The following is a 16149-nucleotide window of genomic DNA, read 5'->3' as shown; positions in this document are numbered from 1 at the left end:
ATATGTAGACTCAGGGTTGGTAGCCCAGCAATCTCTGATTAATAATTGCATTATTAATCCCCCAGATTGCGGCAAATGTCACTTCAAAGTCAAGGTGCCCCTTTGTCACACCCCTCAAATATTTGATGGAAGCAGGTCAAAGCGAAATGAAACATTAGCAAACAGAAAGGCTTTGTATTCTGTACTTGGGCACACTGATGGCCATGATTGTTTAATGACCTTGGGTGAACTATAAACTATTTACTAAACCAGAGATCCAAAAGAAGAACAGAACTCATTGAGACTTTGTCATCAGCTCTGACTGTAATGCTTACCTAGGGTTGCCATATTTCAAAAAGTGGAAAATCTGGACACAAATGTTGTTCAGCTTTTCCTTTTTCTTTTTGCGAAATCTCAAAAAAAGAACTAGTTTTAAAGCTATTTCAAGGAAAGTCATCAAAAGCTATACTTCCGACATGGGTTGCCATATGTCCGGATTTTCCTGGATATTTCAGCAATTTCCACCTGGACACCCTTTCCAACAGCCGAATCTCAGCTATGTCTGGGAAATTCTGGACATATGGCAATCCTAGTTTACCTGCTGGGAGGGGAGAAGATGAAACTTCAGACTGAGGGAGGATGGGTTCTGCCTAGGGAGGGGGGAGATATTTTATTCCATTTGTATTCAAAAGTGAGAACTGAAACAGTCAGCCTTAAAAATTCACACTTTGCTGAATTTTGCAATGCAGTTCTTCAACCAGTGTCGACAAAAATGCACATATTAGGTGAAAGTGTGCATAAAAATAATACATTAGTGAAACTAACATGCAAAAATGCATTACAGTAGGAGAAACTGCTTGCAAACATGTGTATGCCAGTCAAAAACTGCGTTAAAACATGTATACATTAGGGGGGGAAATCAATTTTTACGCAGGTAGCAGAGCAATACTACCATACGTGGCTGGTAAGCTCCTTTTAATTAAGCCCTGCAGCAGATACATGTGGACAATTTCAGTGTAAGAGGGGTTTGTATAGTCACCTTGTATAGTATGTGGGGAATCTACTGTGTAAATTCATGTCCTGAGTGAAACCTGAATGCGGGTTAATGCAATAGCAATTTTCTTCTGTGAGTATTAAACTCCACTTGGCCAATAGTGGGTTTTGTTCACCTTATATCACAGCACTGACTTGTAATTTGGTTGTTTATTTTGCACTATGGGGGGGGGTTTGATGGCTATGTGAAATAACAACAATGTACCTCATGGGGGTGTCATGGTGGAATCCTTGGTCCTCACTGCCTGATGTTGACGGTGTGGCTGCTGCTTTTGCATTGTTCTTCTGAGCTTCTGGGTTAGCCTGAGAAGTCGCGGGGCCTGCAGACGGCACCCATCCTATTGTTCCATCCATGTCAGCATTGATAGGCACCCTCGGATTTTCATAAGACCCAGAAAGCGTAGGGAGGAGCAGTGTTTACTGGTTCCCACGTCACCCGAGTCACGTAGAAAGCTGCACCACTAGAACATTGCTTTAGGCATCATATTGCATATAATGGGGTGGCAGGGAAACGAGAGAAGCCATTCAGAGCGATAACTGTGGGGTTCTGCATACAGACCAAACAGGATATGCTGAGATCATGTGTATCAGCTGCCAGTTTTCCATATATTCGGATTGTGCATGTTAGGCCAGCGAGATTGTTCCTCCTGTGCTAAATAGCAGATTTGGGGAGGGATTTTTGTTGAGACTGCATTATCGATTAATCCTTCCTCCCTTTCTATCAAGGCCCAATTCTGCACCGACACCACAGCTACAATCTGCACGTTTGTTTTAAAGGTTCACGCAACTCAAAGTGTGTGATGGCTTGGTTGTCATATAGAAAAATGGCACTCTCTTTGCAGTGGGATGTGCATGGAGACAAACAGTATTTTCATGATATATCTTCCCCCCAATAAAAAAATTATTACACAGCATAAGTTGGGAAAAAGATTCTTGGATATATATTTTATTTGAGTGGTTTAGAATATCATACAGTAAACAAGATTTCTGTAAAAGTTAATTTATCCATAGTGGTGCGTTTCATAAAAATAGTTGCTCACTTACAGCCTTTCTGTGACTATTAATACATGGAATTATATTTATAGCGATAGAGCTGTACAAGGTAAATTCACAGCTAACACTACACAGAAATATTATTTGGAATGGGGTTTAGATGATGTGCTGTCTTCACAGGTTATCAATTACAACCGCATAAAGCAATTACTGCAGAAGGATTTGCTGGGCACTGTGCAAATCGGAGTTTATGCAAGCATAATCTCAACTATTTACTCCCCAATGCTGTTTGTTTCTGTTCATTATACATAGGAAATAATATTGATGGATGTGCATTTCCATTTAGATTAGGGAAATTTTGTCCAACATCCAGATTTAATAAATTAACAGCGAATTATGCCAAATGTCTAGGTTGGAGGATAAAGATATATCTCTAATTTCTTAATTAAAAACTATATATATATATATATTTTGTAAACAGCTACATATCTTTGTGCTTTCTTAAAAAATTATAATGGGACTAGTTCTTAAAATACGCATCTTGTTTAAAAGGTGCAAAATCCTTTCTTTTGCCTTTTCCCAACTATGGTAGAATGATGCCTCCGTATCTCCTGGAGGAAAAATGAAGCTGGGAGAGCTAGCAAGAAACTGTTCTCCTTGCTGCCCAGCACCAGAATGGCTAACATCCCATCACTGCCTCACAGCCTTCTCCAAATCAAAACTTCCACCAACAGGATTTTTGCTCCATCATCGAGCAATGTATTTCCCAGTTACACGAGAGTTTGCCAAACACATCCTTCCTAAGCATAGTTATCTTGGCGATTTTTTTATTTATTAAAAAAACCCCCACATTATTACCGAGTTGCTGTTGTTTGTATTGCTGTTGCTGGGAAAATAGCAAACCTCTCAGGGATAAAGAATTGATTAATGGAGCTCATTGGAGAAGCTGTACTTCACTGGCGTGGGTTGAAATGTTCTCATGGCACTTGAGATTCGAAAGTTAAAAGCAAGAATGTTCTGAATAAAAATATGGACGCAAGATAAGAGCTGGATGCCTGACGTATATATGACTTCAGATAACGGACGAGGATGTCTCTTGGAGCTCTGCCTTAGAATTTCTTAGCGTGTGATGGGAGACAAAAACTCAAGGATAGTTGTGTTAAATGAGAGTTGGACAAGTGTTGAGGCAATTAATAGTTCCTGCAGGAGATGGAGGCTTTCTGAAAGGAAACTGCATTTTTCAATCTTTCAAGAATCACCTTCTCATCATAGTGGTCTGGGAACTGCATGTTACAGTTCTCCATGTCAAAATTTGTATGGTACCAAGTAATCCTGGTGCATGGGGTGGGGGAGTGTGAGTAACCTGTGGCAATCTCCTTTTTGAGGCTAGGTTTGTGGATACAATTCCACCCCAACATACAGAAATATGGGTTGTTCACAAAAATGGCAGTAGAAATGGTATCGCACCAGCTAATCCACTAGGATTGCACATCTTGCATAACGAATTATGCTACTGGTTTTGGGTGATCTTTTCCAAAGTGTTAACAGTGGAGACATGTCATGGATATACAATTTCAAATGCTTCAAACCCCTGTCTGGATATGTTGAGAACAATTTATTTACAACATTTAACTCAGATAAAAGATTTCTTTTTCCACTTTTAGCTTTCTCCGTGCAGTTTTATTTAAGGCGATGTTCCAGTTTGTGATTGCTCTAACTTCTTCCAGTTTCTTGATATAAAGTTTGAACGAAAATCCAAAGTCCTTCATGCAGTGGAAAACAACATACTAAAGCTACACTGCACTGTCCTTGTGGTTGACTGTCCTTCATATTATTTTGGTTTCTTCCATAGCTGCCAAAGTCTCTGAAATGAAACTGGGGGACTTTAGGGTCACATTTAAATACTGTGTGACTATATGCTGCTTCAACTTATTAGGACGCTATGCACGCTGTCATGGAAATACATGTTATTGTTTCCATTTCTCAGTGTTTTGAGCATGTATGTGTGTGTGTGTGTGACAGTTAAAATAAATTAAAGTAAATCAATGTGAGACAGACGCTAAGAAGGATGTTCTGCATCACTGCGAAACAGTTAGAAGGCAACAGTCCCTGATTTATCTGCTCATAGCTGAAGTGCCAGATTTTAGTACATCAGGTAGCTTGTCAGAACCAGGAATCTTCCATGGTCCTGGTGAGACAGTTGCCTTCCGGGCTGTCGTGTTCGTGCTACGTGTGCTAATGGAGTGGAGGTGTCCCTTCCGTGGGAACTCACTGAGCTTCCGTTCAGATTCCTTCTGGCTGTGATCCGTGTCACTTCCATGCGAGCTGCTGCTATTGCTACTGTATGTCTTTGTAGCACCAATGGAATCGAGCTTGACGTGTTCGGAAGCTGCAGCCAACTTCTTCCCTGTGGCAGCTGTGGCGCTGTGATCTTTTGCACCGAGCGATCCTCCTCTTTTGCTTTCCATCCACTTGGATCTCCCGGCCAGTTCATCATTGGTTCCTGCACACCCAAGATCTCGTACCGCAGCCTCGGCCATTGTGCTCAGTCCAACCGCCTTGCTTTCCGACGCTGGCCGGCCGCTTTCGCCAGCCTTGCCCTTGCCTTCTGAGCTTCCTTTCCGAGAAGCCTCTTCGTGCTTTGACCTGTCTACCTTTTTAGGACTTGCAGACCTCTCTCTCTCCTCACCTACCCTTTTCTTTTTGTGGCCATTTGCTGAAAGCTCCTTTGGTTTTCTTACATCATGTTCCCTCTTGATATCCCATGTTGGCTCTGGGTTTATCTGGTGGGAAGGGTCAGAGGGTTGGGCTAGATGTGATGAAGATAATGGTGAGAGAATGTCATCAAGGGAAATAGTTACTTCCGGCAGACCTGGGGAGGTGGCAGAGGGAGAACTCCAGCAGTTTGGTTCGTCTGTTGCAACAAAAAGGAACAACAGTTATTTCCACTGCTCTTGCACTGAATCTGCATCACAATTCCTAGTAGTTAAATTTAAACTCTAGAGACATTTTTTTCAGGTGTAAGTCTCCCCCTTAGGTGAGAGGAGGTGGGGAGCCAAGACAAATCATGGCAATGGAAATAGTGATCATTGACTTTGGAACATTGTGAACAGCTCTAAGTGTTAGCTTCTTAGGGTCAGAGGGCTACACATGACATGGAAACTGTGACTGGAATTCCCATCTCCTTTACCTGCTCACCTGCTCTGCAGCTTTCTGGGGCACTTTAAGTTAGGGAACTGATTCAAGGGGCAAAGTGTAGACAGACCCTCCCTCCTTCCCTCAGTGCCATAAGCCTAATCCAATTTATCCCCCAAACCATTGCTCACGATTGCTCTTTCTAAAATAAAAAGATGTTGAGAGCTCCAATCAGGGAATTCCTACATCGTGTGTAATTTGACCCTTACACACATAGGCTCAACTTTGCTATGAATAAAAACACTGGTAAAAATAGGCTGGATTAACCATTATGCTATGCACCCTACAGAATGGAGATAAATTCATACTGGAGCGCTATCTATTTTGTAATTCACTGAAAGCACCGTCCTTACTCTTCTAAAATAACCACAGCTCATAATGGCTTGTTAATGTTCTTGCTGCCATTATGGACTGCTCTGCAGATCCTGTGATCATTTTGTGGCCACTTCAAATGTTACACATGTCACACAAAGAAAGCACTTCTATATATGAAAAAAGACTGATTTAGCTGAATACAGACTATGTTAGTTGAAGCTAGTTCACATTGAAACCACTCAAACTTAAGTCACAACTAACTTGCCCCATTTATCTAAATTGGTCTAAAGACCAACTAACTTAAGATTGGATCTAACACATTGGCTGTGGTGTTATGGGCAGGTGTTATGATTTTCTGTCATTAAGCAATTTATTTTGTTAAGGTTGCAATTCTTTGCACCCTTACGTGGAAGTAAGCTTCATTGGACACAATGATAGGTACTTCCAAATAAACATGGATGTTGATGTGTTGTAAAAGGCCCAAAACTTGCAAGCAAACAAAAAAGCAAGGAGTCACATTTCCAAATGTGTGCATTCAAGAATACGTCTCATTCACATAATATGGACATAGTGAGGTATGTTCCTGAATTCACACATTCTGAGTTGTGGCTCCTTGTTTCTGCAGCTGTTATGGACAGATGTGAGACAAAATGACACATCAGTGGAATATAGTGGGAAAATCTTTGCCAATCCACTTAAAAAAATAAGATGAACTGAACTGGGGTGGTGGGTTTTGTGAACATTCTTGTACCCATAGACTTAGTGATTTGGTGATGCCCAAAAAGATGTAAAAATGCTCCCGGGGGGAAATGGGAGACACCTCTATTACCTTTGCTGTGCTGGATTGCGCAAAGGTGATGAACTTAACTACAGATGGCAAAAGAGAGAGAGATGTTCCATATAAACATCTGGGAATAAGAGAGTGCGTCTGAATATAGGTACATCCTACTCATCAGAGCACACTTAATAAAAAGTGTGATTGAATGCCCATTGCAATGAGCAATAAGCAAAAGTCAATTTAGGGCAGTGCTTCAGAGTATGTCCATTCACTTGTTACCTGTGTGAGTAAAAAGATGTTTTTGCCTTTAGGTCCATTGGCTGGAGGCTCCTTTGGGCTTTCCACATGCTCAAGGCAAACACCTGCAGCGAGGCCCCTCTGGTGCACTCCCTGTTCAATCTAGAACCTGGCAAAATCTGAGTTACATCTTCATCCAGCTTCCCTGATGTCGCCATGCAGTCAAATCTGAATAGCGCTGTGATGACATAACATTCCCTACATGATCCTGATGGGCTGGATGAACATATACCGTATTTTTTGCCCCATAGGACGCACTGGCCCATAGGACACACCTAGTTTTTTGGGGGGGAAATAAAGGGAAAAATATTATTTCCCCCCCCAGGTGCGCTGCGCTAATCCCGAAGCTTGGGGCACGCTGAAATCAGCGCGCCCAAAGCTTCTGGGTGCCGCCAAGGTCTCTGCTAGCCGTGGGAGAGCCGCGCGGCTCTCCCACAGCTAGCGGAGCACTGCACTAATCCCGAAGCTTGGGGCGTGCGGAGCTCAGAGCTGGGTCTCCCACGGCTAGCGGATAGCTCCCTGAAGCCTGGAGAGCGAGAGGGGTCGGTGCGCACTGACCCCCCCTCGCTCTCCAGGCTTCAGCGAAAGCCTGCATTCGCCCCATAGGACGCAGACACATTTCCCCTTCATTTTTGGAGGGGAAAAAGTGCGTCCTATAGGGCGAAAAATACGGTAAGTTTGCTACCGAAGTAGCAGGGGACCAGGGAAACAATGTTTTCAAAAATAGGTGTGAAAACAGCACAAAGTGGAAAACAGAGTTTTCTTGTGGGTAGGAATGGGAGGGTGAAATTTGACTGAGTTCATACCTTAGAGTAAACCCACAAAATCCACATGGTTCTTTTGAAGCAAGACATGAAACAAAACACAGTCATCATTCAAAATTTACACTTTTTTGAATTTTGCAGTGCAGTTCTTCAGCCCAGTAATCTGTACAAATATGCATATGCTATGGTAAAGTATGCATAACATGCATTCTAGGTCGGAGCTAAACAATACAAACTGAGAGCATTTGCAGATGACCTAGTACTTACATTGCAAGAGCCAGAAGCTAGTACGAAAAGAGTTTTGGAAATAATCCAAGAGTTTGGTCAATTGGCAGGATTTAAATTGAATAAATCAAAAACAAAGGTATTGGAGAAAAATCTAACACAGGTTGAAAAAGAAAGGTTTCAGAATGAGACAGGGTTGACTGTGGTTAAAAAAGTGAAATACTTGGGTATAAACATGACAGCTAAGAATGTGAATTTATTTAAAGATAATTATGAAAAAACTTGGACAGAAGTGAAAAAAGATTTGGAGATTTGGTCAAATTTAAAGCTTTCCTTGTTAGGTCGAATTGCAGTCATAAAGATGAATGTATTGCCAAGAATGTTGTTTTTGTTTCAAGCATTGCAAATAATGGACAAAATGGACTGTTTCAAGAAGTGGCAAAAAGACATATCTAAATTTGTCTGGCAGGGCAAAAAGCCCAGAATTAAATTTAAGATATTAACGGATACAAAGGAAAGAGGGGGGTTTGCCCTGCCAGACTTCAAACTGTACTATGAAGCGGCAGCTTTTTGCTGGCTGAAAGAATGGCTGCTTCTTGAAAACACAGACATTTTGGATTTGGAAGGTTTTAACAATATTTTTGGGTGGCATGCATATTTGTGGTATGACAAGGTTAAAGCACATAAAAGTTTTAAAAACCATATTGTCAGAAAAGCACTATTAAATGTCTGGGTCAGATATAAAGACTTGCTGGAAAACAAAACTCCAAGGTGGCTATCGCCAATGGAAGCAAAGGCTGTTAAAAAGTCTAATATGGAGTCAAAGTGGCCAAGATACTGGGAAATCTTGGAAAAGGAAGGGGACAAATTGAGATTGCAGAGTTTTGAAAAATTAAAAGGGAAGGTGAGAGATTGGTTGCACTATCATCAAATAAATGAAGTGTTTAAAATGGACAGTAAAATTGGCTTCCAGGTGGAAAAATCAAAATTGGAGACAGAACTGTTAGAACCCAGTACTAGAAATTTGTCAAAAATGTATAATTTGCTGCTGAAATGGAATACACAGGATGAAACGGTTAAATCAAGTATGATTAAATGGGCTCAGGACATGGGCCATAATATCATGTTTGCTGACTGGGAAAAGTTGTGGATCACCGGGATGAAATTTACGGCATGCAATGCCTTAAGAGAAAATATTATGAAAATGATCTATAGGTGGTACATAACCCCAGTCAAGCTTGCAAAGATTTACCATTTGCCTGATAATAAATGTTGGAAATGTAAAGAAAAGGAAGGTACATTTTTTCACCTTTGGTGGACGTGCCCGAAGATTAAGGCATTCTGGGAAATGATCTATAATGAACTTAAAAAGGTATTTAAATATACTTTCACCAAGAAACCAGAGGCCTTTCTCTTGGGTATTGTCGGCCAAGGGGTGTTAAAGACAGATACAACTTTTTTCATGTATGCTACAACAGCAGCTAGAATACTTATTGCGAAGTACTGGAAGACGCAAGATCTACCCACACTGGAAGAATGGCAGATGAAGGTGATAGACTATATGGGCTTGGCAGAAATGACGAGCAGAATCCGAAACCAGGGAAGAGAAGCAGCGCAAGAAGATTGGAAAAAGTTTAAGGACTATTTAAAGAAATACTACAAAATTAATGAGAGTTAGAATGATGTTGGATTGGAAAGTAAATGGTTACTATTAGTAATGGTTAAGACAAGGAGAATAAGGAAGATTAGCTTGAATTTTTATTAAAATAAGGGAAGATTTGCTGAGTAAATGATAAGAACTTGGAATACAGAGAAGGGAGGCATGAGGAAGTCGGGGAAGAAAGGTGTAAGAAACTAAGATATGAAATGGTACATGTTTTTTGTTTGTTTATGTATTTGTTATATGTTTGTGTTGTTATAAAAATCTGTAATAAAAAATTATTATTAAAAAAAAAAAAAACATGCATTCTATTACAGAAAATTGCTTTGCAAAACCTGTATCTTAGAATTAATTCTATGACTGGATACAAAATTGGATGCAAGTTGGATACAAAAATGTGTGTCTTAGAAGAAATTCACACTAAAAAGCTGGAGAGTTTTCATGAGGACGTGGTTTGTTTTTTAACTGCAAACTGATATGGGAATGTAGAGAACTGAACTTTAGATTAGAAAAACAAGAAACAGAGAGAAACTGAAATGGACAGAGTCATGCATTCCCTACTCGGGGGTAGTTTTCACATCCCTTGAAAACCTACAGCTTGCCTTCAAAATGAAGGCGAAAATTCAACAGAGCTCTATTTAAAAACATCCATCTTCATAAAGGCAGTTAACAAACAACTCCATTAATCTGCCTCTCCAAATCATTATTGAAGAAGGGGAAGGGAAAATTCCACACCAGTTGCAGGTCTAATCAGTATCTACTGATCCAAGGTTGTACCAAATTATCGTTCACGTATAAATAATTATCAGGCACAAACTGAGTTTCATGAATTATATGCATGTGCAGAGCTATCTAACAGATTTGAATCCCTTCCGCCTCATATTATACTTAGTAACAAGCCCCAAGGGGCTTAGACTCCAACATTTTACAGTGAGAAGATGACAGGGAGGAGAACAAGGGGAATGTGAACAGATACTTCTACTCTGCTTGGCACATGGGAATACAATGGCCGGTTTGCACGTCGCACTAAGTCAAACCATTGCTATGTGCGAATGTGTGAGCATGTGGCCGCTTGGCTGCTGTACCTTACTGAGCTAAACTACGGCTTGGTTTAGCATGTTGCCCTCAAATCCTGCCTGCCTGAGACCCAGGTGAAAATTCTCTTGATCTGATGACCTGCCTGTGAACCTATGACTTCCAGCCTTCCTCTTTCTCTAGCTGAGGGTACACAGGAAATTATTACCACCTTTGCTGTTTTTTATCATCATCATCATCATCACCACTGTTACCTGTGTTGTTTTGGGGATGGGGAATTCAAAATCTCTAGGGTGTATCATAGGCCATTAAGATCAAGTGATTTGTTGCTCAGAAGGAAAACCTTTAAAGAGCTCTGCTCAAAACATAATGGCTCATTTGGAATTGTTCAACCATTACTAAGATGATTGCTTTTCATAACATATCTAAACATGAAAAATGCACAATTTTACGCTTTAGAGCCATTGGATTAATGATTTTTCTCTTTCTGTGCTTACAGGAAAATTCTGGGGACATTTGGTAGTATTTCTGAGGTTTTTATTCTTAAACACTTAGCACAGACATAAATGAAATAGGGTATCTTTTCCTTCACAGCTCCTGCAATCCTATCAAACATCAGATGAATGTTTTAGCAGTGTTTCTGACTAGAAGCACAGAAACTGTGACATGGTGAACAACAATTTGTTTCTATGGGCTGGATCTTGGAGGGTTTCCTATATTGCTGAGTTGACATTGTGAATAATTGGACACTGCTTCTTATTTATGTATTATATATTGCTCATTATTATGAATTGTATTTATATAACTGACTGTTTTAATTTGGTATTATGAAAGTTATATTAGGAATGTATAGTACATTGTTTATTAAGTTTAAAACACCCTATGGTCTTGAGAAAGATATATAAATGTCTTAATAAATAAACACTTTAAATCTTCTCTCCATGGCATTAAGAGTGGCCTGTCTGTTTCACTGAGACTTTTGTCTAATAAGACAGTGACTTGTTGAGACGCCACAAAGGGAGAGTCACACCTAAGTGGGGATTTGAATCTACATTTCTTAGAGCTAAACCCTAAGTTCTAACCCCAGGACCTCACAGCTTCCATAGTTCACAGGCATGAGATTGAAAACATTTAATAACTTTGGATCATCTACACTGGGCAATCCCCTGAGACAAATCTATCCAGGAATGCAGTGTAAGGTCACAATTTGGATGAAGTTACAGGGGTGAGAAGTTCTAGCTTAGACATCCATGGAATTCATGTCATGGACAAAATCATAGGGAACTAATATTTAGCTCCTGCCCTTTTCTGTTCTCCCTCCTACAGTTATGGAATCCCAGATCTTTCATCTACCAGGTAGCAGTGACCAAAAGGGATATTATTATTATTGGTATTACTTAATATTTACAACAGTAAACTGGAGCTGAGGTCAAGAGAGAATTGCCTACCTAAGATCAGGGACAGACTTTGGTAATATAGTGAGCTGAGGGAGGACATCAGTTGGTGAACTCCCCTACATAATTCTTATTTTCACAATAATTCCTTTTTTATTTATCATTATTTTGCGCCCCCTTGGCTCAGCACGCTGTGTGGGGGAACCACACACACTGCCCTAAATGTGGTGCTGCTAATGAACAAGCTGAGGAGAGATTTCAACCACACAATTCCTGATTTATAGCTCATGCTCTTAGCCCCGGACCCTGCCAGCTCTACATCAGCCTCTAAGCATGTCCCAGAATGTTCTGTCTATGCAATTGCCAGAAAGGCGGTGGATTTTACTCTCTACTGCGGTGGATTTTACTCTCTACTGCGGATGCAGTAAAGACCACAATGCTAAGGTTGGGATGGTGTCTGTCAGGGAATCAGGAGCAGGAGCACTGGGGAGAGAGGATTGGGAGAGCGAAGGGGAAGAATCTGAGGGCAGCGTAGGGGAGTATGACAGTGGCCCGAGAGATTCCATGAGCTTCTCCAGCGAATCAGAAGATTCCCAGAAGGGGGCGCCGATGGTCAGGGCAAGGGGGGTCCCAGGGGGGACGCACCAGAAACAAGGAGCCAGAGGGGAACCCCAAAGCAGCAGTGGAGGATCGGGACCAGTTTCCCCACCAGAGCATAGTGGGGGGGAGGAGTCACATGTGTCAGGGCCAGCGTCTCCTCCAGAGAGGGAGTCAGGGCTGACCACGCCTCCATCGGAGAGTGGGGGAACGGAAGGGAGGTCAGTTGCAGCTAGCCCCCCCGAAGGGGGAAGCAGTGGCAGCAGCAGTGAAACGGTCAGGAGGAAAGCTGCTGGCTGGGCGCGCGCGCCAAGTTCAAATGTGCAGGCGCGCGGAACAGCAGGAGACCCGGATGGGGAACCAGCTCCTAAAGCCCGCCGGAGGGAGGGAGAAGGCTCAGGGGAATCAGTGGGAGAAGAGGCTAGAAAGGGCGGAACCCCAGCGGGCAGGCGGACCCAGAGGAGGAAGGAGCAGCGGAGAAGGTGGAGCAAGGCTAGGATCTTAAATTGGTGTCAGGGGGGAGGAGACTCAGACGGAGCATCAGTGGTCTGACACTTTAGACGTGGGGCTGCGCGCTGCGGCTCTGGAAGTGAAACTGAACTTCAATAAAGACTTTTATACTTAACAACGAAGCAGCGTTGGTCCTTTGTGAGCTGGGACCTAGGGCAGCCCTGACAGTGTCATATATCACAAAGAATTTGTTTCATTTCAGCCTTTCGGCTTGAAATCTCAGCACACCAGCTATTCTTGTAACTAGGGTTTCCTGCAACCTTTGCTCAATCAGATCTTTGAGTCACAACTGGCTTTGTTTTGCTGCTTCCACATCACAGCCCTGGAAGACGCTACTTTTAAAAAAAGCCTGTAAAAAGATATATTACAAGCTTGTTTTGATGATGGCCTGGGAAACACTTAGCAGACTTTGTTCAATTAAGAACAAGCAACAAAAAGTCACTCCAGCCCCAAATCCTTCCATCATGATTTAAGATATTGCTTAGTTCAACTTCTCTCTTCTTTGTCTTTGCCACGGCTGATCCTGTTGTTCACACAGCCTCCCTGGGCCTGAGTCTCTCCAGAAGGAGAGCAGCTACCAGGCCTGTGCGGAGGGCAAGGCGAGGGCAGCCAGGTACTTTTGCCCATGGTGCTTTTTTGTTTGAATTTATGGCTTTCTTCTAAGGAGACTCCTGCCCTGGGCCTCAGACAACCTCTGCAAGGGCAGCCACGAAGCCCTTGTTGCACATGCATTAAAATAACAGCTCAAACACCTCTAACTCTCTGATGCTGAACAGGGATGTTACTGAGCACTGCAATTACAGGCAGCCCCCCCTCCATTGCCGCACAATACGTGCACAATATATGCACAATACGTGCATCACACCGAACGCGGAAGTGACCTGGAAACGTCATAAAGATGCCACTGAAACATCACTAGGAGGGAGGAACGGGGGCAGAACAGGGTGTTTGCAGGCTTTTTCAATGTGTTTCAATTATACACAATTTCATCAGCACGTGTGGTGCCTCAGAATGTAACCGGAGGGCTCTCTGTGGTTTGCCTTCAGCTGCTTTGCATACCTACATACACTGTTTGTAGTGAAATTAAATATGAATCAATAAATGCTTTTTACTAGTCAAGTAAATAGTCCCAATACACACTATTATTATAAGCTTATGAAGATATGAAAGGAGCCAGTATTCATTTTCATTTTCTGTTTCTATTTATCTCTTTTCATTTACTTTTAAAAAAACTATTTAGCTCCTTATTAATTCCCTTTTGCCTAACTGCACAAAAACCGATTTCACACTGCACACATATATTGACACTGAATAAAATGTGTCTAGCTGCACATTAGAATAAACCCTGTTCCTTCCTTGCATCTTTACATTTTCCCCCCTGTTTGAGAAAGGTGAGAGCCGTAATAGACAATGGAAAGTCTTTGCTGAGAGAGTGCTCTATGGTCCTTAAGTTGTCTTTATTCAAAGAGACCGCCAATTCCCTTTTTGCGACCCACGTTTTTGAAATGACAGCTCAAACACTACAGTCTCTAGAAAAATCCTTGATGCTCCACATACATTGTAAGTATTATGTTGGAAAGCAAAAGACTAGCTTCACAAGGAATAAAGATAAATGTTCTACAAAAAAACCCATCACAGTGAGGGAAAATGAACGATCCAACCAGCATATCCATGAGATGGATACCAATGGATCAAGAGGCAGCCCCCTTTTCAAAACTCATTTCAGCTGCAGGTGGAATTGATTCTGATGGAACAAGAACATTCTAAAAAGCAGTGAGACTTGTTTTCCACATTAATTTTTTTTTATTGAACAGCAACTTTACACACTCAGGAACAGGAAAAGATATCCTTTTGGGTCTCATTATCTGAAAGATGATGATAGATAAGAAAGAAAATAATTGCAGAATTAGCATGAAACCTCTATGGGACTTTCCCTTTTATTTTTCTCACAGTTTTTCACGTTAAGTTCTAACTTGTGAATCATGACAAAAGAATGAAGTATTATGATTTTTCAACACCATCTTCAACCCCTTGTCCCCGCTTACAACATGCACACACCACTTCTTCCACATCTTCCTCTCCCAAACTTTAACCTGCCCCCATTCTAGTGCTCTTGATGCAGGCAAGATTGTTGTCCACATGCTTCCATTAGCGACCTGGGGTGCATCAGAAGTGTGGAGGAGGGAATTAGGTTAACGCGTCCACTTCCCAGTGAGCCTGATGACGCCAAAATTGTTGTAATCTATTCCCCCGCATCAGCTGATGGCTGGTCAATGTGGGGAAAGGAAGAGTAGCTTCCCAGGACCAGGCAGGCTGCATGGAGAAGGGTCAAAGGCTTCATGCATGTGCTCCAGTACATCACACATTTTGAGCTTTGCCACCCCAATTTCTCACATTAATGCTCTGACATCTTTAAAGTAACTAAAAAGGCAACTTTCCTATTAATAATTTCCTTTCCTTCTGCAGATGAACTCCATCTGGGGAGGAAGAAGTCCTGCCAGAATATAGCTTATGCAGAGCAGGAAGAGAGCTGCAAAAACTATATCACAAGGTGCTGTGGAATTTGAAATTATAATGAGTTTTGGATTAGTTTTTATTACTCTAATTAAGCTAGAGTCAGTTATAAGATGGGTCCATAAATAATGTAATAAAGGGGGTAACTTTAATAAATTAGTAAATGGGCTATATATTACATACGTGGAATAATTTAGGAGTTAGGTAGTGCACAATTTATTAGCCGCCATCCTGAAGGCATAAGCGCCTTTATGCTGATTGCTTTCTGTGCCCTTACGTAAGCCCACTGTTAATGACCAAGGCAACCGTTCTCCCTCCCTCCCTGCCCCTTCTGCCCTGCTCAGGAGGAGTCAGGAGGGCTGTGCATGCAGGGAAGGAGCCTCTACTCTGGGCTTCCTTGGCCTCTCCTAGGATCGCTCTGTCTGCATATTTAGCAATGCAACCAATAAGCAGTTTACATTTCCAGAGCTTCACAGATAACACTCCTGAACTTATCAATTAAACAACAGTTAACAACAGTTAATAGATAGGAAAACTAGGTGTGAGTCTATGTTTGATGTAATACTCTGCTGAAAGAGTGCCCCGCTTTCTTTTTTTACCAGCCTCTTATTCTGTAATTTCCTGCCAAGGTTTTGAACAATGTTGGCTTGAAGGCCTGTCACTCTTCCTCAGCCTATTTTTTTTCTGCTCAGATAGCTCTTCGTATTTCCTTGTCTTTCCTACTGGTATGCCAGATCAAATGCTTTCAGATTTCAGCTTCTGTCTATTTGTTCTGTCATAAATGCTTTTGTGGGATGAAGGACCATATCTTCTTTCCAAAAATGACCAGAGCTGACATGG

General features: G+C 41.7%; 1 protein-coding gene across 25 annotated transcripts in view; it reads right to left on the bottom strand.

Annotated features, from left to right (window-relative positions):
- Window positions 1-1950: 1950 nt before the first annotated feature.
- The window catches only part of MAGI2 (membrane associated guanylate kinase, WW and PDZ domain containing 2), a 616514-nt gene continuing 602315 nt past the window's right edge, over window positions 1951-16149 (bottom strand). For 19 of the 25 annotated variants that reach the window (XM_053406400.1, XM_053406403.1, XM_053406409.1 and 16 more), the window contains one exon: window positions 1951-4939. In XM_053406400.1, the coding sequence (XP_053262375.1) occupies window positions 4140-4939 (800 nt within the window). In that variant the 3' untranslated portion in view covers window positions 1951-4139. The remainder of the gene's footprint in view (window positions 4940-16149) is intronic. The other 6 variants (XM_053406419.1, XM_053406421.1, XM_053406423.1 and 3 more) reach the window with 2 other exon arrangements.

Source organism: Podarcis raffonei, chromosome 10, assembly GCF_027172205.1.
Source record: "Podarcis raffonei isolate rPodRaf1 chromosome 10, rPodRaf1.pri, whole genome shotgun sequence".
NCBI lineage: Eukaryota > Metazoa > Chordata > Lepidosauria > Squamata > Lacertidae > Podarcis > Podarcis raffonei.
The sequence above is the reverse complement of the archived record's forward strand: the minus strand, read 5'-3'. Positions and strand labels throughout refer to the sequence as shown.